General features: G+C 51.6%; 2 protein-coding genes across 17 annotated transcripts in view; both read left to right on the top strand.

Moving 5' to 3' along the window:
- PHACTR4 (phosphatase and actin regulator 4) overlaps window positions 1-7408 on the top strand; it is a 62628-nt gene extending 55220 nt beyond the window's left edge. For all 10 annotated transcript variants that reach the window (XM_083879472.1, XM_083879474.1, XM_083879475.1 and 7 more), the window contains 8 exons: window positions 549-1143; window positions 1770-1993; window positions 2411-2561; window positions 3187-3242; window positions 4165-4226; window positions 4995-5132; window positions 6040-6116; window positions 6701-7408. In XM_083879472.1, the coding sequence (XP_083735598.1) occupies window positions 549-1143; window positions 1770-1993; window positions 2411-2561; window positions 3187-3242; window positions 4165-4226; window positions 4995-5132; window positions 6040-6116; window positions 6701-6716 (1319 nt within the window). In that variant the 3' untranslated portion in view covers window positions 6717-7408. The remainder of the gene's footprint in view (window positions 1-548; window positions 1144-1769; window positions 1994-2410; window positions 2562-3186; window positions 3243-4164; window positions 4227-4994; window positions 5133-6039; window positions 6117-6700) is intronic.
- Window positions 7409-8303: 895 nt separating this feature from the next.
- On the top strand, window positions 8304-16991 carry RCC1 (regulator of chromosome condensation 1). 7 transcript variants are annotated; one of them, XM_083879483.1, is made up of 14 exons: window positions 8304-8582; window positions 8975-9017; window positions 9422-9472; window positions 10077-10266; window positions 10996-11022; window positions 11805-11882; window positions 11986-12173; window positions 12718-12897; window positions 12981-13077; window positions 13639-13761; window positions 13955-14110; window positions 14431-14550; window positions 14845-14997; window positions 15533-16991. In XM_083879483.1, exons 6-14 carry the CDS (start codon window positions 11813-11815, stop codon window positions 15706-15708), a joined length of 1263 nt encoding a protein of 420 aa, XP_083735609.1. In that variant the 5' UTR covers window positions 8304-8582; window positions 8975-9017; window positions 9422-9472; window positions 10077-10266; window positions 10996-11022; window positions 11805-11812; the 3' UTR covers window positions 15709-16991. The 7 variants fall into 7 exon arrangements, with proteins under 7 accessions (XP_083735609.1, XP_083735608.1, XP_083735607.1 ...); XM_083879482.1 differs by lacking the exons at window positions 10077-10266; window positions 10996-11022; XM_083879481.1 differs by lacking the exons at window positions 8304-8582; window positions 8975-9017; window positions 9422-9472; window positions 10077-10266 and adding an exon at window positions 10475-10599.
- Window positions 16992-20548: the final 3557 nt, after the last annotated feature.

The following is a 20548-nucleotide window of genomic DNA, read 5'->3' as shown; positions in this document are numbered from 1 at the left end:
AGTGGGGTGTTCTTGGGCTGAATCTGATGGATGGATGAATACAAGTGGTGGAAGCACACTGTTGCCTACAGCTCTGCTGATTTTTGCCTCTGAGCAAAAAGTAAGACTTTAAGACTTCTTGAATCTTCCCAAGAAGCTCTTTTAATGTGCTGTCAACACAAGTGGAGTCTGGGGTGTCCTGGATGTCTTGGATTCCTTTTATGCTGTAAATACAACCATAAAGTGCCCACATAACTGCATTCCTGGGCAGGCTCCTGTGCTGTCTTTCAAGGACTGGTGCCATTTTTCTCTCTCTGAAGCAGCAGGATGCACAAACCTGTCTCAGCCTGCTTGTTTGTGGCTGCTCTCCCAAGTCTTACCTTTGCTTCTGGAAGGACAAACTAGAGCCTTGCAACCTGGCTATTTCTGGTATGACGTCCCAGGGAAAAGTAGCAGAGAGTACTTAGTTCAAGGCTCTGAGTGCATTGCTGTGCTTTTTCCACACTGGTGAAGGATATCTGGAAAATGCCCTGTTAAACATTGTGGCTTTTTGTGGTTTTTATTTTCAGCTGAACTTTCGCAAGTAATGACCAGTGGTACTGCCTTGTCCAAGCCTTCCCCTCCTCTCCCCCCAAAGAGAGGCCTCCTTCCTAACAACACGTCAGACCCTGTCCCCTCCAAGCCCCTGAATGACAGGACAGTGCCAGCGAGTCGCCCTGCACCAGTTCCACTGCATGTGACCTCAGCTTATCCCCCACCTTCCCCCTCGCCGCCGCTGCCCACCCACGTACCCCCTGAACCTCCACGTGTGGCCCTGCCCACCTCCACCCCTGCCCTGGATCCACCGTGCTCCCTGGAGCTGCCCAAGGAGACTCCTCCTCCTCCTCCTCCTCCTCCTCCTCCTGAAGACTTCAGGTCTGTGGAAGTGTCAAAGAGGACGGCAGAGCAAGGGTTTGGCGAATCCCACGTGCTGCCTCGTCTGCCCCAAATCCCGCTGCACATTCGTATTCAGCAGGCTCTGGCCAGCCCTCTGCCTGTCACCCCACCTCCTGAGGGCTCCCACAGGGCTCACTCACTGCTCTTTGAGAATGATGGTTTTGGAGAGGACAACGGCACCCTGGGCAGGACGAGATCCCTGCCTGTCACCATTGAGATGCTCAAAGTGTGAGTATCCCCTTGTACATGTGCTGGCTCTGCCAGCTCCTGCAGTGCTGTGATGGTGAGGATGGCTCTGGGCAGGGCTTAGGCCTCTGCTGAAACCATTTTCCCTGTTGGTCAAAACTGTGTTTCAGCCTCTTAAGAGCCAGAGCATCTTCCCCATGAAATTACCACTGGTTTGGAGATTTTATTGCCCACAAAGGGAAATGGGTTCCAGGCTACAAACACAGGCTGATGCCAGGAATCCAGGCCTGGACTGTCTGTAACTGCACCAAGACCAAACAAGGTCCTGGATTCCATCCCTCTGTGGCCTTCCTTAGCCTTTCATTTTGCTAAACATAAGTGGGAAAAGGACTGTCTTGTGTTCTAGCAGAGCTGAATCTCCAAGTCACAAAGTAGTGGGGTCACAGGGCTGTTTGGTTCTGCAGAACCTGCATCTGTCATTTCCTCAGCCAGAGCTCCCTGAGCTCCCCAGAGCTTTGAAGAGAGGGGACAGTGCAGGATCCTGCAGTGGCTCTTGTGCCTCTGGTTTCTTGGCTTCCCTGAGGAGAGCTAATGACATATTGATTCTAGGGATATTTTACAGCCCGTGTGCCATGTGTTCAGAGGTGTAATAGCATGCTTCTCATTAGTCCAGACGATGAGGAAGAGGAAGAAGAAGACCAGGAAGAGGAACAGAATACAGGTCCTCGTGTGTATATTGGAGATATGCCATCTGTCACAATCATCCCCAAACTGGTACCCCAGATCCTCCCGGAGGAGCGGGAAGGAGACGAAGGGATGAGCGACTCTGACTCGGAGGGGCCCATCCTGTATAAAGATGATGAGGATGAGGAAGAAGATGAAAGCCATAACAGTAAGGCTCTGACATGGCAGGTGGCTTTTTTATTGCTCTGCTGAACTCGTGCCTGGCTGCACTGAGATCTGTATCAAAGTGCTGGTTCCCACAGCACTTCAAAGCAGCTGGTTCTTGGTTGTACATGTCCTCTGCCTTGCTTTTTCCAAGGCTCTGCAGCCAAACCTGTGCACTCACCTGCTGAGGGCACCCATTCAGTTGGAGATGGCTTCTGTGACAGCCTGTGCTGTCCCAGCCCCTCAGGTAGAACAGCTTTAGGTGAGCATGTGGTGGCACACAAGAGTGCTGGCAGCTGCTGCTGCCAGCAGTGAGTGCAGAACTTGCAAAGAGCAAGGAGAGAGGGCAGCTTGCAGGGGCACAGGGCTGGGATTGCTGTGGCAGCCTTGAGCTGCATCCTGCTGCTCTCCCTCCCCACAGGCACGCTGGCCAACAAAGTGAAGAGGAAAGACACGCTGGCTATAAAGCTGGGGAGCACAACCACACCACAGGAGGAGAAGATCATCTTCCCTCGCAAGAGCAAGGAGGAGTGGAACGAAATACGTCACCAGATTGGGACAACGCTGATCAGGTACAGATAATGACGATGATCAGTGTGAGCTGCTGGCACGGTGTGTGTGGACTGGGATTGGATGAAGTTGGTGCCTGTTCAAACAGCTTGTGCTGGAATAGGGTGGGTGGTTGGGCATGGCAGCTGAAGCAGGGCTGGGAAGATTGAGTGTTGCTGTTCCTCTCCCATTAAAAAAGTTGGGAGTTCCTCCTGGAGTTGAACAGTATCCATCTGACAGGCCCCTCTTTCCAGAGGTTAAATGGACTAAGAGGGGAAAATCTCAAGAATTACAGACATGTAAAATGCAGATGGTATAAAAAGGTGTGGATGGATGCAGGGTGGATGCTGGTGGTGGATGAAGCTGGGACTGGTGACAGCACAGGCTCTGCTGTCGGAGCCCTTTGCAAAGCTGCTTCTAAACTAGAGAGCCCCACAGCCTTTCCCAAAGCTGTGCCAGTGGCTGAGCAGCTGTTTGAGCAGAGCATAGTGTAAAACAGGGCAGCAGTGATCCTCAGTGGTGAGTGGAGGAGTGTGGAGGAGTGTGGAGGAGGCTGTCTACTGCACTGAAACCAGGCAGTTTTATCCTTCATCTGCTAATGATGAGTGACCAGATACAACATTCTGCACTTGTCACACTTCTCTTCAGGCGACTGAGTCAGAGACCAACTGCAGAAGAACTGGAACAGAGGAACATTCTTCAGCGTGAGTAGCACTTCTCTGGTGGTCTTGAGAAATACCTTTAACATCTTAATTAATCAGGTGGGGATAGTTTTAAATTGAAAGAGATTTAGATCAGATGTTAGGAACAAATTCTTCCCTGTGAGGGTGGGGAGGCCCTTGGGACAGGTTGCCCAGAGAAACTGTGGCTGCCCCTGGATCCCTGGAAGTGTCCAAGGCCAGGCTGGACAGGGCTTGGAGCACTCTGGGATAGTGGAAAGTGTTGCTGCCCATGTCAGGGAGTGGAACTGGGTGATCACTGAGGTCTCTTCCAACCAAACCCATTCTGGGATCATATGATTATGGACAGAATAGCTGTCCCATGCCTACCACCCCAGAGAAGAGTGTGGGCTGATTCAGACTCTGCTGTTACACAGCAAGGACTGTTAAAGGTATTTTTGTTTGGGCTGGACTTGTATTTGTGTTCCAGACATTGCAGCATTGCCTTGCATGATCTCTAAAGCAGCCGTGCATCATGAAGTCAGGATTGTTTTTCTTGGCCATATCTTGTTCTGCAAAAGTTTTAAATAAACATCTCAAGGAAATGGGAATGTCAGTTCAGGAAGCTTCCATTTAAAATATTTATCTGTGCTGTTATCTTCTTTTAAATTATAATAGCTTTGCGAAGGAGCAAGCTGCACATTGGCTTGGATGTATTTTGGCAATATGTCCATTAATCTTTGACATGGATGACTCATTGGTGCTGCATAAGAGGCATGTTTGCCCCTGCCAGTTCAGGAGGTGACACAGGGTATTGAGTTGAACTGCGCTCTCTGCCTCTCCTAAGCCTTTAGATCTGTAGATAACCTGATCCAGTTCAATACTCTCCTTTGTTCAAGCCTAGAAACCACTTTTCAAAGCCTGATGCTTACATGAATTTTTATTTTTTTTCTTCCCCCCTTGGCAGCGAAAAACGAAGCTGACCGTCAAGCTGAGAAGCGCGAGATCAAGCGCCGGCTCACCAGAAAGGTACTGCTGGCTCCCACAGTGACAGCCACCTGGCAGGGCTGCTGGCCAGGGTGGCACTGAGCACGTTGTAGGTACCGTGCTGTGGGGGAAGTCACAGGGCTCTTGTGTAAGTGTCCCCAGTGCCCTCGGACTGCAGTGACTTTGGAATGTAGACTGTCACCCACGGTGAGCCGTTGGCACCAGGGCTGTGTTTGTCAGTGTCAGATCTGAGCTGGCAGCAAGTGTAACTAGCAAGATGAGAACTAAATTTGGCACCTGACACTTGAAAGTTTTGCTGGCCTGGCTGCTTTAACACAGTGCTTCAGCAGCCACGACTTCACACCAGGCTCCCTAAAATCCATTTCTAAAGCAACAGCAGTGTGGGAAGCTGAGCAGAGTAACAGCTGCTTTTAGCTGTTACATCCAAGTTACTTGTGATTGTTACTCATGGCTGGGAAAAGCTTCCCCAAGGCCTGTGGGTGTGAAGTGTGAGTGCTGCCATTGCTGAAGCAGTGTTTAGGGGTGTCATGTAGGGCTCACCCTTGTAGCAGCTGTTCCCACACCCCTCAGTGTCCTTCTCCATGACAGTGTGGCCCAGGTTCTGCCCTAGCCTGGCTTTGTGATCCCAGTGGAGTATCCAGTCTGTGCAGGCTGCAAGCGGGATCTGGTAGTGTCTGTGATTAAGGCACAGTGAGGGAACTGGTTTAAGTTTTGCTTGGGGTGCTTAGTCCTGGGTCTGCTTTATGGACAAGGCTCAGACTAACCTCCTTTGTTTCTGCTGGTGTTCAGCTTAGCCAAAGGCCTACAGTGGCAGAGCTGCAGGCCAGGAAGATCCTGAGGTTCAATGAGTATGTGGAAGTAACAGATGCTCAAGACTATGACCGGCGAGCAGACAAGCCGTGGACAAAGCTGACACCAGCTGACAAGGTAACTGATAGTGTCCTGGCCCCAGATGGGAAGGGCAGCCAGACCAGGGTGTTCCACTCAAAAGGGTGTGAGCCAAGGAGATTTGCTCTCTTCCTCTGGCTTCACCTCTTCATCTTTCCCTCTGCTACCCCACCTGTGTCCCTCCACTTGCATGTGCTGTCCCAGCTCTGCTTCCTGCTGCCTCCTGGCAAGGCAGAGCCCAGGTGGGCACAGTCTGAAGGCCAGTGTGGTTCTGCCTCAGCTTCTGAGTGATGCAAGAATCATAAAATAATGGAATTGTTAAGATTGGAAAAGCCCTTGAAGATCATAGAGTACAACTGTTTACCAGCACCACCATGTCCACCACTAGACTATATCCCTAGGTGCCCCATCTGGCACATTTTTGAACACTTCCAGGGTTGGTGATTCTACTGCAGCCCTTTCCATGAAGAAATTTTTCCTTGTATCTCATCTAAACTTCCTCTGGCTCAGCTTGAGGCTGTTTCACCTTGTCCTGTCACTTGTTACCTGGGAGAAGCAACCAACCCCCTGCTGTCCTGACCTTCCTGTCAGGGAGCTGTAGAGAGTGAGAAGGTCCCTCCTGAGCCTTCTTTTCTCCAGGCTCTTCCCCCCCACTTTGCTTAGGTGCTTCTGCTGCTCCAGACCCTTCCCCAGCCCCATTTTCTTTTCTGGACACAGCAAGGATACAAGGAGTATTGGTCATAGCAGTGCAGTTCCCTGCAGGGTCAAGAAGCTGGGAGGGAACCATCTGTCTTTTGTCCTCCCCAGGCATCTCTGGGCACTGCCCAGACCTCATCGTGGGAGGGGCAGATTAAATTCAGCTTGGTGTTAATGGACTGTGAAAGCTGGGGTGGCTGCTGCAATCTGAGCCCTTTTCTTTCCCAAAAAAATCTCCCTCTCTGTGCAGGCAGCCATCAGGAAGGAGCTGAATGAGTTTAAGAGCTGTGAAATGGAAGTGCATGAGGAGAGCAAGCAGTTCACCAGGTGAGAATATGTTATCTTAAGAGTTTTGCTGTTGTTAGAGCTGTCAGATCTGTGCTGCAAGGACAGTGTTTAGTGGCAAAACACTAAAACCTTAGGAAAATTATTTGTGTGGCAGTTGAAGATTGAATGTCCCTTTCTGTCTTGGTCCTGGGGAGTGACTGGAGCACTAGCAGACAGAAACTGGCTTGTTTTGCCTTAAAAAAAGTGGTCACTGAGTCCCCAGGGTGAAAGCCCCAGTTTAAGGAAAGTTTAAGTGAGGTGTATGTGAAACCAGTGTGAAGCTGCAGCTGGAATGAGCTTTTTCCGTGCAGCCACAGCCACAAAACACCTTGCTAAGGAGTTACCTTGGATGTGATCTGTGTAGTGACCTCTGCATCGTGTCCCAAGTGATTCCTTTCCTTCCAGCTCTGTGTGGCAAAGTTGAGTGCAGAGCACAGGAAGTGAAATCGTTTGGTGTTAACAGCTTCCCTGAGGGCTGAGAGTTCTGAGATAATTCAATTTACTCTCTTTAGCCATCTGTAGTGCCCAAGTAACCATTTAACCTGAATTCCAAGGATAACACTCTTTTCACTTGGCTTTTGCAGATACCATCGACCATAATATTCCAAGGAGGGAGCAAGAAACCCGGGAGGGCTGGAAGTTCTCTGCATCCCTCCTCTCCTTAAGCAATACCGTGAGGGTGGAACCTCAGCTCTTCCAAGATTTGCCTTCCAAACGTATCCAGAAAAGGGCTTTCGGCCAGGGAAGGGGAATCCTGTCTGAATGTAGCATTTCACTGGAACAAACACATCTCTCATGCCATCAGGCTGGAACTGACACTATACCTCGTGTGGCTCAGCAATATGACTCTGCCAGGAGACTGTGCCCTTCCTTCCTTCCCAAGTTTGTACAGACTTGTCTCGGGGTGCAATTCCTCATTTCCTCCTCCTTTCCATGAGGAAGGGAGAAAAAAAGAAAGGCAGCTCTGATGTTGGGAAGCTGAGGAGATGGTGTACTCTGAAGCATGTGTGTGTATATTAGCTGTGTACAGAGAACCCTGGCAGACAACTGACGTGGCACTCGTTATTTTTTGGGGGGTTTTGTTTGTTTCTGTCATGTCCTTAATGCCCTGAATCACTACTGACCAACGGTTTGTTGTCCTGGAAGGGAATTGTATAGGTATTAACATATGCTGCATCTTTTTGTAAAAAAAAAAAAAAGAAAGAAAAAAAAGAAAAAAACCGACCCAACAGATGTATAAGACATTTGCTCTGCACTCTCTCACACTTGCTGTGATCTTAGTAACAGATCTTGAGACATCTAGGCTTGTTTAACAAATTACAAAAGCAGGAAAAAATGACTGTTGCCTTTCAAAAACTTTTTAATTTCGGGAAACTGTGAGAGTAGTCAGTCCTTTTTACTGTGGCTTTCTCTCAGATGTTTTTTACTCTCCCAAATCAGGGTTGAAGCTTGCCTTTTTCTCATTTTTACAGCTGAACCTACTGGAAACTTGATAATTTCACTGTGTGGGTCGAAAGGAGGGGAAGAATAGGTTTCAAAAGTGACCTTAAAAAGATGGCATTTCTCTTCTGAGAGAAAAATTCTTCCTCAATGCAGGTTAAAAAAAAATCCGGTAGGGCCACTGCTGTATTATGCACAAAACTAAACTACATGTGAGATGCCACTTGTGCGGGGGGGTTCAGGGTGTGGGGAGGGAGAGAACTTTGTCTTTGTTCACAGATCCATGTGGCAACAGGCCGGCCATGGCCCAGCGTCCACTGGGGGCTCTTCCCTCACAGCGTCCCCTGTACAGCCGCCATTGCATTGTATATCAGTCTCCTCAGCAACAGATTTTAATTATTAAATAAAAGTATTTTAGAATTTTTTTTTTTTTAAAACCCTGCTCGTGTGGCCGTATCTTTTCAACTGCTCTCAGTGTGGGGGGGCGCGACCGGCACCTCCTGCCGGGGGCGGAGGGCGGGTCAGTCATGGCGGAGCCTCCCCTGAGGCCGCGGCTTTTCGCGCCCTTCCGATTGCGCGTGCGCGATCCGCCCCTCTGGCCACTGCGCAGGCGCCGCTGGCCACGCCCCTTTCCCCACCCGCCGGCCTATGCCCATATACGGCTTTCTCCCGCCCCTCGCGCGGGGCGCGCACGCGCGTTTTAGCCCCGCCCCGCTTTCTATAAAACCCGCCGCGCAGCGTGGTCAGGCCTCTTTCACTGCCGGGAGCGGCAGAGCTTACAGGTATGCTGAGCTCTACTTTTACCCTTTTTACCTTTTGTGCCCTTTACCTTGCTGTGCCGTGCGGTCCTACTGGCCGCGCCGTCAGCAGATCCCCGCTGCTTCTCATTTTAACGCTAAAACACGCCGTGAGTTACACGCGGCTGTGGGCGCTGCGGGGTCACCCCGCGCCGCCTCAGAGACAATTCCTTTTCCTACAGGTCTCACCAAAGCCTGTTAAAGCTCGGTTTGTCCGGCTCGCTGCAGTGTGAGTATCCATCAGTATGTGTGGCCACGCCGCGGGGCCGAGGCAGGGTCGGGGGTGGATGGAGGCGGTCACAGATGTTCATTCCGACGTGGATATCCGGAGAAGTTGCTCTCTCTCGGCTCTGTCCGTGTGGCGCACGGGAGCGCAGGCCCTCGGGCCCGTGACGTACAGTCCCCTTCCACGACGTCGGAGAACAAGCCGGGCCCCGAGCCTGCAGCCTGCATATTCCTACTGCTTCTCTGAGCCCTCGGGCCGTTACAGAGGAGACAAACCATGCAGGAAACAAATAACACGCAGGGTGGGACGGGGAACACACGTGGAGCTGGGAGGGAGGAAAAAAAGCTACTGAGCAAATCCTTAAAAGCTTTTTTTTTTTTTTTTTGCATTTTCAGTACCGGAAGTGAAAAAGTTTTAAGTGGAGCACGATTTTTAGAGGTAATAACCACGTTAAAAACGTAATATTGTGTGTAGTTTCGTTATTTTTCTTCATATTAAACCTCACATTTTAAATGAGTTTGGGCTGTTTCGAGGATGTTTATAAAACAATTGGATCGGCATACTGGAAAAGTTACAATCTAGACAATACGGATATAGGTGGTAGTAATTAGAGTTTAAATAGCAGGCTTCTAGCGCCTACGATTGTTTTCAAATTTAGATAGATGGGGGAAAGAAATAATTCTTAGTCTTTCAAAGGAAAAAAAAAGGTTATGACTCTTAGGCAGAAAAGATATCTGGAGGTGTAAATAACTGTTTACTGCACTTAAAAGTTCTATTCGGGTAATGTGGGACACAAGAATAAGAGCAGAAAAAACAAGATATTCTTTCCTAAAAAATTGCAGAAGGCGCCTGCGACGAAATGAGAAGGAAAAGTTCACCTTTAGTGGGAGAAGGTGAGTATATTAAAGAGGTTGCCCAAGTCCTGTAAGTGCGCTGTGTTTAATGAAAATGCAGCCACCGGTGTTAAAACGCGATGGAACCAGGGATGAGCGAATGTAGGGGTCTTTCAAAGCTTGGAGCACAGAAAATAAAATAAACGTGTGTACCGGGGCCCTTGGTGGAATGTGCACTTCCTGGATTTGGTGGAGTAATGGAGCCAGGGCCCGGAGTTAACACGTTATGGGAAAGCTGCTCGGGAAGGAAAGACAATCCACGGGATGTGGGGTTGGCTGAAGGACAACGGGAAGGTAAAAGGCAGACGGGAGGGGGGTTGGCTGGTCCAGCAAGAAGAAATTGCTTTTGGGATGGTTAAAATTGAGGATGCTGGGAGGGAGGAGGGGAGGAGTAAGGGCTAAGGACAAAAAAGCATGTGGTCTCCTGTGGGCTCCCCTTAAAACCTTCCCATCGATTCGACCTTGTTGGGGGCAGGTTATTCCAGGGGAGGTGATACTGGAAAGTGGGTGGGTTACAGGATGTGGGTGGAAGCAGCAGTTTGTGTGTTTAGGCCCTGAAATGCAGCCCTCATTCTGATGTTGATCTCTGTATCTGTACCTACAGTAGACAACTCAATAAACTTCACTTGCATTGGCTTGGTGTGTTTTTGGCGAGTGATCTGAATATTAAGGACAACTTCATGCCTCTCCCTTGTGCAGAAGTGGGATTCTTGGGTGCTGCCGACCCATCTCTAAAAAGCAAAGGGTGTAGAAATGCACTGACACTCTTGTTGGAGCTGGATCAGGAGCAAATGGTACCTTCAGTGCATGTTTAGATCATCTCTGGGCATGAAACCCTTCATATCATTAAGGGCTAAGTCAAGGGTTAAGGGAGTCCTGTTAGTGCGGGGTGTGGCTTGGGGCGGGGAGCAGGGCGGGGGGATCACACATAGTTCCCTTACTCTTTTGTAAGGGGTGTGGTGCTAGTGGGTGGGTTTAGGGGAGGTTCTGGTGTGGATTAGATTAAAAGGGCCCCGGCAGGTGGTTGGATGTTCTGTCGTTTGCCCTGAAGTCCCCAGGGAAAGGATGGGGGTGGGTGTGTATCCCCGCTCATCAGACAAGTCTCAGCATGAGCCTGAGACTCAAAGGTTATTACTCCCAGGCTTTCTAATGACGTGGGCTGTGGGTCACCCCTGTGCATCAGGGTGTGTATGAAAGCACATGAGGCTGGTGCACCAGCCTAGATCGTAATTGGGAATTTGATTTTATTAGTAAATTAAAGCTGTTAGGGCAAGTGCAGGCCTCTGGACTTTAACAGCAGATTTAATCAGTGGAATAAGGGCGATTCATCCCATTGGATGAAGGGGAAATGTGAAAGTTTGCTGTGTTCCAGTTAGTCTGGTTCGTCTTTCAAGAGTAGAAATGTATTTTCCACATCAAGCAGCAGTAGTTTGCTGCAAAGGTTGGAAGCTCAGACTTGCTGGGTTTCAATTATTGTTCATTATCATCGTTCTGTGCATTAAATTGCCATTTTTATGCTGCAGCCTTGCAAGCTGGAGGCACCTCTGGAGGTTAGTAGCAGGATGAGTTGCTGACACGAGTCTATTCCCCAGGGGCCGACACGTTGCCAGCTTCGAGCCCTGCCTTGTGCTGCCTTTCCCGTGTCTGTGTCCCCTCGCCCTGCGCTGCCCGTCCTGTTCTGTCCCCTCCTGGAGGGCCCGCCGGCCGCCAGGGGGCGCCGCGCCGCCAGGAGCCCCGGCGCGTGCGCATGCGCAGAGCTGCGCGCGGCGGGGCCGGCGGGCGGTGAGGGAGCGCGCGGGGTCGGGCCGGGAGAGCGGCGGGAGGGAGCGCGGGGACGCGGCCATGGGGACACGGGCACGGCCGCGGAGCGCCCGGCGAGGCCCCGGCCGCCCTCGGCGCAGCCCACCGCCCGACAGGGACAGCGGCAGGCGGCGGGAGAAGCGGCCGGGCCGGGCCGCGGCCTGCGCGGCTCCACGTGAGGCGGCGCCGCGGGGAATTCGAATGGCGGGAAGGGGCGGGGGGCGGCGCTCGGGCCATGCGGAACCGGAGCGGGGGGATGGTGAGGACGCGCGTACGGCTCGGGTCCGATTCTTCCCTTTTCCCCTTCCCTCTCGCCTGCTTGGACCTGAAATCTGGAGAGGTTTATATCTGCATGAGGTAGGGACTATGGATAAAATGCACAAGGGAAAACTTTCCGTTTTCACAGAGTAGGAGAAGGGATTGGTGTTCAAATCCCAACTCAGTGACCAGGTGGTTTTTTAAGGTGGAGGGGACACCTCAAGCACTGAACAGTTCGGTGGGTGAGCCCTTACAGGCTCTTTTTGGCATTTAGATTCCAAGATGCCAGGAAAACGCAGTGCGAAGAACCCTGTGCCAGAAAAGGAGCCTGTTGAGACAAAGAAGATTAAAGGTAAGAAAAATCCCTGGGAATTTTCTTTCCACTTCTCCAGGGGTGTTTTACCAGGAAATTTGTACCCCTACATGTTCTTTCTCCTCTTTCTCCCACCCCACAGTCAGCCACCCCTCACACCGCTCACAGCCTGGGCTGGTGCTGACACTGGGTCAGGGTAACGTCGGCCAGCTGGGCCTGGGTGAGGATATCATGGAGAGGAAGAAGCCAGCTCTGGTCACGCTGCCGGAGATGGTGGTGCAGGTGGAAGCTGGAGGGATGCACACGGTGTGCCTCACCCAGACGGGAAAGGTGAGTACAGTGGAAGTCTGGGATGTGTTCTGGAGCACAGGGTAGGAATCTGCCACTGCTCTGCCCACATACTGTTCCAGCCTTGTGGGTGAGCGTGGTCTCACATGGACCACAAAATTTTAGGGGGTCAAAAGGAGGACCTGAAAGGAGACTGCAAAGATAATTGGAGAAGGATTTTGGACAAGAGCATGGGGTGATGGGACAAGGGAGAATGGCTTCACACTGACAGAGTAGATGGGTGACACTGCTATGTTAGATGCGATATTGGGAAGAAGTTTTTCCCTGTGAGGGTGTTGAGGCTCTGGTACAGAACAGCTGTGGCTGCCCCATCCCTGGAAGTGTTCTAGGCCAGGTCGGACAGGGTTAAGAGCAGCCTGATTTAGTGGAAGGTGTTCCTGCCCATGGCAGGTGGTGGACTGACAGGAGCTTTAACCAGCCATTCCATGATTCTTTGATCCAGCCTGGTGAATCTCTGTCCCCTGACTTGATACTTAGCCTGTTTCCCCTCTGGGCTCCATCCTGACCACTTCCATCCAATCTGCAGATCTACACCTTTGGCTGCAATGACGAAGGTGCCCTGGGACGTGACACCTCTGCTGAAGGGTCAGAGACCTCTCCAGGGCCAGTGGAGCTGCAGGAGAAGGTGGTGCAGGTGTCGGCGGGGGACAGCCACACGGCCGCGCTGACCGAGGACGGCCGCGTCTTTGTCTGGGGCTCCTTCCGGGTGCGCACATCCCTCAGATGTTGGAAGCTCTGCTGGTGGCTGCTGCTCCTGTGGCTCATCTCTGTGTCTCCCTCTCCCCTCAGGATAACAATGGAGTGATTGGCTTGCTGGAGCCCATGAAGACAAGCACCACTCCTTTGCTGCTCCAGCTCGATGCACCTGTTGTTAAAATAGCTTCAGGTGAGCAGCGCCCTGGGATGTGCAGGGTCAGGCAGGTACACGAGGCTGTCACAACCCTGGAGGGATGTCCATGACCTCTTCCCTCCTCTTGACTTGCTCTGCGCCCGGTGTAAGAGTGTACTTGCTCATCTCTGACTCTCCAGAGAACAGACCTTTTAGCTCCAATAGATGTGTTGGCCCCAAAAGATTCACGTAATGAGTTAATATTTGACCAGTCTGATGTAGAATGCCTTCCAAGAGTGGCCTGAACTGTGACCCTGTGAGGCCAGAGCACTTGCTCTCTAATGAGGCCTGGGGAACTGAGCACAGCAGTCAGCTTGTTCAGTGCCCAGGGGAAGTTGGGACGCACTTGTGTCCTTACCACCTACCCCGAACAACTGCTTTGAATTCCCAGGATGAGGAAGAGGGAGATCCTGGAGTTTTAGGTGGTAGCACAATTGGTGTTAGGTATCCAGTGCAGTAAACCTCGTAAGCTGGGACAACTGGGGACAACCTGTGGGATCTCAGCCCCCAGGGCTTGCTGAAGACTTCTGCATCACATCTCTCTCTTTCCTCTTCCAGGAAATGACCACTTGGTGATGCTGACAGTGGACGGTGACCTGTTCACGTGTGGCTGTGGCGAGCAGGGCCAGCTGGGCAGAGTGCCAGCACTCTTTGCCAACCGAGGAGGACGGAAAGGGCTGCGTGAGTGGATTTAGTTCTCAGAGGTGCATCCTTTGGTTCCAGCTCTGCCATTTGCAGAGGAACAGAGAGACCTGGTCCCTGATGCTCGAGGGCTTATGTGTAATCAGTGACCTAAATGCAGTGAGCCAGATCCTTAGATGAAGGGAGGGTGTAAATCCTTAGTCCTGTTATAACACCTTGTTTCCTACCCCAGAGCGGCTGTTGGTCCCCCAGCTTGTCCCTGTCAAAAGCAAAGGGAGAAAAGGCAAAATGCGTTTCCAGGACGCCTTCTGTGGGGCGTACTTCACCTTTGCTGTCACCCGTGAGGGACACATCTATGGATTTGGCCTCTCCAACTACCACCAGCTGGGTGAGCTTCACCTGTCATGCTCCAGATCTCCTGCCAGCCCACTGCTGCCCTGGTCTGGTGGGGGAAAGCTGCTGGGTCCCCCAAAATCTAAACAATGAACACACTGGAGCTGGGAGTGGGGGTGGGGCTCACCCTGCGTAGCTCTGGGTTAGAGCTCACTGGGTTTGAGCAAAAATTAGATTTTGGGGTTGGGGGGCTGGGGGCTGTATTGGTCTGTGGTGGGGTGGGCCCCAGGGTGGATGGCTCAGCACTGGAGCCTGGCCTGGGCTGTTCATGCCTGTGGGCCTGATCCAGCCGGGTTTGTGCGTCCCACCCTGCAGGGACCCAGGACACCGAGCCCTGCTTCTCCCCGCAGAACCTCACGTGCTTCAAGAACTCCACCAAGTCTTGGGTTGGGTTCTCTGGTGGGCAGCACCACACAGTCTGTGTTGACTCTGAGGGTGAGTAACTATGACAGGTGGGCTGGGAGTCACACAGAGCAGGGTGGGGGGATCCCAGAGCCCTCATCCTGGCCAAGGAGCTGTTGGGATGGGCTCAGTCGTGAACTCTGCTTTTGCACCTTACTGATTTTGAGGGAGCTGAAGGGTCTTTGTCCCACTCTGCCCCTTCTGGATGGGTCTCAGGGTGTGGTGTGGAGGAGTGATGCTCCTTCAGGAGTCAGACCTGGGAAGATGGTCCAGCTTTGGCCCTGCTGCAGCTTCTGCCCCCCTCACATCATCTCTCTTGTGCTCTAGGTAAAGCCTACAGTCTGGGCAGGGCAGAGTATGGCCGGCTGGGCCTTGGCACAGGGGCAGAGGAGAAGAGTACTCCCACAGTTATCCCAGAGCTCCCCAGTATCACCTCAGTGGCCTGCGGAGCCTCTGTTGGTTATGCCGTCAGCAAGGATGGTGAGTGCCTGCCAGGGTTTGGGAACAATGCCTTCTGTACCTTCTTCATCCCTCCGGCCAGCCCCACGTACCAGCACCACAATTTGCCAGCTGGGTTGGGACTGGATCCTGGTGCTGATCACCTGGGAGCAGCTGGGCAGTGGCTGCTCAGATGTGTTTGTGTGCCTGCGGCAACAGGGGTGCTCATGTGGTGTTGACCAAGAGGGGGTTGTTGGCCTGACAATCTCTTCTCTGACTCTGCTGATGCCAGACCTCTGAGCTCTGGTGCTGCATCTGCCTGTGTGCAGTGTCTGCAGGAAGGAAGGTTTGGAGTGGGCTGTGGGTTTAGTTTCCTCCCCCAAAGGGATAAAAGTTCCTAGGCTCTGCAGTGGAACATCTGTTTGAGTTGCAAGTGCTCCTCCTCTTCCTCCTGCTTGTGTTTTGGACTCATAGAAACTCACTGCCTGGGTGCGAGGTCCCCTTGGGTTTGGGTGCCAGCTCCCCTTCCCATTGTGCAGCCATCCAGACCTCAAATCTTGCTTCAACTCTGTTGCAGGACGAGCATTTGCCTGGGGAATGGGCACCAACTACCAGCTGGGCACCGGGGAGGAGGACGATGTGTGGAGCCCCGTGGAGATGACAGGGAAGCAGCTGGAGAACCGGCGGGTGCTGGCCGTGTCCAGCGGTGGGCAGCACACGGTGCTGCTGGTCAGTGACAAAGAGCAGAGCTGATGAAACGACAGCCCAGCCGAGCCCAGCGGGATCACAGCGCCCCCAGACCCCCCACAACTTCTGCCTGGGTTGGGGAGACAATTACTTGGGGAGGGCAGGAGGCTCGTGGAGCTGGGCCCAGCAACACCTGCGTGGTTGGAACAGGGTGCCCATGCAAAGCATTTGTCTGTTTGCCTGTGGTGCCCGGTGTTCTCTCAGCTCCCTGGGTCCACTTGATCCTAAACTGATCCCGGGTTTGTGTCTGGATGGATTTCCACTTCTTCTCGTCTGTTTTTTTAGCATTTCCCAGCCCAGCAAAGCCAAGTGTTTTGTTCTTCACTCTGCAATCAGGTTGGGGTATCATTCTCCCTGAGGTCCCCATGTTCCCCACATCTGGATGCTCCTCCACCCACTTCACCTAAATATACCTCTCCGGCCTGGGTTTGTCTGCTGCCACCCACCAGCCCCCTCTGAGCCCATTCCAGGCAATCTGAGTCCAACAGGAATGAGCCCAGGAAGATCTGTCTTCTAATCCAGAACTTGTGGCTACTCTGGGGATACTGTGCCTGGTGAAGGAAAATGCTGCTGGATGATGCCTAGCACACTGTGACTGCTGGAGAAGGGAGGGTGGGCTCCTGCCTCCCATCCCTCAGGCATCTAAGCTGAATCCTCCCCACCCCTCCCAGGCAGTTTAGGCCAGGACAGGTTCCTCACTCCCCATGGCCATGGAGCAGCCACCTCCAACACTGCTTTTTGAAGTCCTGGCCACTGACATTCTTTGCCATTGCCTTTGGAAACCCAACCAAATCCATCCCACGGGTGGGAACATTGTTACTTTGAGTTTTGTTGTTTTTTTTTTTTTGCTTGCTGAGGAAGGAGCTTCATTTTGCTGTGAGGGCCTTGCTGAGCAGACACCCAGACCCCAGCTATGCATGGAGAAGCTGGAAACAACAGGACTCCTCCCCGTCACTTCCTGTACCCAGCCTGCTCCATCCTTTCCTTACAGGAGTACCTGGAGTGAGGAGGGGTCTGCAAAGAGCTAAATTATAGCAATAGGAGTGGGGAGGGGGGTTGTGGCTGGGGAGAGGGGAATCTGGAATTACACAATGGTTCCGAAGGGGTTGGATTTTTTTAAAAAAAGAATATGTATTTTGGTTGATTAATCAAGGCAGAAAGGACAAAAAACTCATCTTTTAACATTTGGAATAAACTGAGTTTTGATAAAGCCAGGCTTTTCCTCTGCTTCGGAGGGGTGGGTAGGTGTGCCTGCCATAGCTCCTGGGGGCAGCCGGGATGGGGCAGATCCTCCTGGGGACAACCGGGGTGGGTGGCTGATTTTTGGGGTCTGTCCGGGCGCTCGGTGCAGGGGGCGGCGCGGCCGCCAGGGGGCAGCAGGAGCGCGCTCTGGTGGCCGTGGGACAGGGAGAGGGGCTGGTCCCTGTCGTGTCTGTCCCTCTCCATCCCTGCCCGTCTGACGGGTCACCCCCGCTATCTCTGGGTGTCCATGGACACAACCGAGCCCCTGGCACGGCTGGAAAGGATCCTGGCATGTCCCTGCTGGGTGCTCCCAGCTGGAGCTGAGCCAGACGTGTGTGGAGACTGCAAGCCATAGGGCAAATTCCCACATCCTGGTGTGACTGGTGCCCCAGGTCACTGTTTTTATATATATATATATATATATATATATGTATGTATGTATGTTATATATATATAAAAATGTAAACTGTTTTATAAATAAAATTATATTTTGATGACCAGTGGCAGAAGAGGTTTTTGGTGACTAAGGCTTTCAGACAATCTCAGCTAAAGGGCTTTAAGGGTTTACAAAGATGACTTTTCCCAAGTCCTGGTAAGGTTTTAGAACTTAGAATCATGGAATGGCCTGGGTTGGAAGAGACTCAATTCATCTGGGCTGAAGGAGGTTCCTTAAGGAGCTTTCAGGCAGGGATGGGCTTTGGGCACTGAGAGCGGCTCAGGCTGTTGGCAGCTCTGCTGCTCATGTAGGATGAGCTTGGATTTACAATCAGGGATGGCCTCAGTGGGTGCAGCTTTAGCTGGGGGCACCCACCCCCCGTCAGGTGGGTTTGTTTTGGTGGTTGCAGTCCTGGGCTTGCAAAGGATTTTATTTTTCTCTAAGCATGAAACTGGGATGTGGGCCAATGGAGAATGTGTATTGCAAGGGATCAAGCCGAAATTTTGCCATCACTGCAGGCTGAGCCATGGGAAAGTGCTCTCTAATCCCATGGTTAATTCTGCTCCCTGAGGACCATCACCATTTGATGCTCTTCAATGAAATGTGACCTGCTGGACACCTGGTGGAGAAACTGCTCTTTGTCTCGGCCTTGATTCCCAGCAACATTTCTCCAAAACCAGCCTCAGGGAACTAGGAGCCAACACATCCCAGTGCTTCCAGTTTCTCCCTATCCCCACCATTGGCAGGTTTTTGCAGTTACCTCCCACATTTGGGCAATTCCTTGCAGCAGGAGCAGGATCAGTGGTGGCACCATTGTGTGGTCACCACAGGGTTGGATTCTGCCAGGAGCTGTTGCAATCCCCTGCTCCAGCTCCTGCAGGTGCAGAGAAAACCCAGATCATTCCCAAATAAGATGGGACTGTATCCATCCTTGAGGGCTGGTCCTGTTCCTGGAGAGGGAAAACATGTCTTTGTGACTGGGAGCTTGTTGGTATTTTCAAGAAACGGGGGGAAAAGGGCTGGGGGAGAACAATAAGATTTAAAATATTCAGAACTGATGAATCAGCCGTTGTCTTGGGAGCCAGAGTGACACTTCAGTGGGAAGCTGCTGGAAACTGGGGGAAGGATGAGCCCCCACAGGAGGGGGAGAGGGTGGGTGAAGGAAAACAGCCTAATTGAGGAAAGGGAAATGTCTCATTAACAAAGTTTTGTGCTCACAGAGTGAACTGGAGGCATTTTGAGGATGAGGAGGAGGAATTTGGGTCCTGTGGAGCAGACCCCTGGCTGTGTCAGGACCCAGCCTCAGTCTGTGGTGGAGGTTTTCCAGTGCTGACACCTCCAGACCCTCATCACCAGTTGGCAGCTCCAATCCCACACTCTGGTCTGCATCTGTTGCTTTTGGAAGTGCATAAAAGGCCTTTGATTTACAGACAAAAGCTGGAAAAGTGGAATTCGAGGGCTTTAGCATCCATGGAGGGTGAGGGCTGGCGGTGTGGAGATTTTTTGAGCCCAGAATAAAAGCACCTTGAGTGTTGTTTGAGGGATTTTTTTCATGTTTTTTAACATATTGCCGTTTTAGATAGAAAAAATCTGCCTATGCAGGATCTGCAGAGAGGGAATTGCATCTTCAGGAGGGTTTGGAGGATACTGAGATTGTTTTCTTGTTCTTCCTTTACCGCCTGGAAGAGGAAATGAGCTTTAATTATGGCCAAGCTGCCTGTGCTGGGGTTTAATGATGGGTCTGCAAGCATCAGTTTGGTCATTGCACTGGCCTGTCACTCCCTGAATCCCATCATCAAGGCTGATACCTGCCCAGGATATCCAGGATAACTGGCATGTGTAGTGCTCTGGTGTGGCTCCTGGTAGAAGTGTGTCTTGGGTTTCTTTGGGATGAAAATCGGGCTGAAATAGTGATGTGGGGGTGTCTCTGCCCTCCCCCCAACCTGCTGAAGTCCTGGTTCCTTTCCCATTACAACAGGGCAAAAATAAGGGAAGTTTCATGTGGCTCACACAATTCTTGGGAGCTGGGGAAGGGGATCCTGGCTCTGTCCCTGCCTGGAGAAGCCCCAGTGCTCACACAGGATCCCAGTCAGCCCCCATCCCCTCTCTGCATGTTCCTCCTGGTCCCATTTGCTCAGGGAATAAAACAGTACAAACTAAGCAGAATTTTTAACTCTGAAAGGAGAAAAAAAAATCCTCTAGGAATTATTCATAGTGATTTTTTTCCCCCTGTTAGATGATCAATTGCAAGTCAAACATCTGTCAGGCTGAGAGCCTGGGTCCACCCCCAGGAAGGTGGGAGATCTTGCTCCTCTCCTCTCCCCAGGAAAGCCAGATCCATTCATTTCCATCTGCAAATTAATGCAATTCCAAAGTCAGCCGAAATCATCAGACAAAGAAACTGGCATCACCATAATTAATCTCAAGCTCAATGCATCAGGGTTCATTATTTGGTGGATTAATTAAAGGGGAAAAAAAATGGGGGAAAAGATGTTTCCTGCAATAACACGTTTTTGGAAATAGCTGGTTGTTGTGTGCCAACACAGGTTGCTGCATAATTAATCTGGGCTGGCTACCAGTTACACTGGGCTGTGAAATCAGCAGAATCAGTGCCTGGCTCAGTTTCCCCAGGGTGCTGGAAGTGGAGGGGAGTCCTCGAGTAGTGCTGGAGCAGTGATGCCCTGGCTAAACAACACCCCCAGGCTGGAAATCTGGTTTTCACATGCCCTCTGTGCTCTTTATGGTTTCCCCTCCTTTGTGAACTAAGAAACCAACACAGCAGAAGTGATAAATACCTTAAAACCCAAAGTTTCATTAACCCAGAGCAAAGCTACAGGCTCCAACACCCATTTCTGTTGCTTTTGGCTAAATCCTCATTTGTATTTAAGTTACAAATGTGATTTGGGCCAGAATTTGAGCTGCTAGGCTTTTAAAATAAAATTATATCTTGATGACCAGTGGCAGAAGAGGTTTTTGGTGACTAGGGCTTGCAGACCATCTCAGCTAAAGGGCTTTAAGGGTTCACAAAGGTGATATTTTCCAAGTCCAGGTGAGTTTTTTAGAACTTGGCATCATGGAATAGCCTGGGTTGGAAGGGACTTTAAAGCCCATCCAGTTCCAACCCTTGCCATGGGCAGGGACACCTCCCACTGTCCCAGGCTGCTCCAA

The sequence above is a fragment of the Zosterops lateralis genome (assembly GCF_965231275.1).
Source record: "Zosterops lateralis genome assembly, chromosome: 28".
NCBI classification, from domain to species: Eukaryota; Metazoa; Chordata; class Aves; order Passeriformes; family Zosteropidae; genus Zosterops; species Zosterops lateralis.
The sequence above is the reverse complement of the archived record's forward strand: the minus strand, read 5'-3'. Positions and strand labels throughout refer to the sequence as shown.

Excerpts from the sequence above, each read along its gene's own strand:
- RCC1 (XM_083879480.1), top strand. The coding sequence starts at position 11,474 with ATGGCGGGAAGGGGCGGGGGGCGGCGCTCGGGCCATGCGGAACCGGAG. Across the intron at positions 14,111-14,430 it reads CTCCAACTACCACCAGCTGG|GGACCCAGGACACCGAGCCC; the intron begins GTGAGCTTCACC and ends CCCACCCTGCAG. Across the intron at positions 14,551-14,844 it reads AGTCTGTGTTGACTCTGAGG|GTAAAGCCTACAGTCTGGGC; the intron begins GTGAGTAACTAT and ends CTTGTGCTCTAG.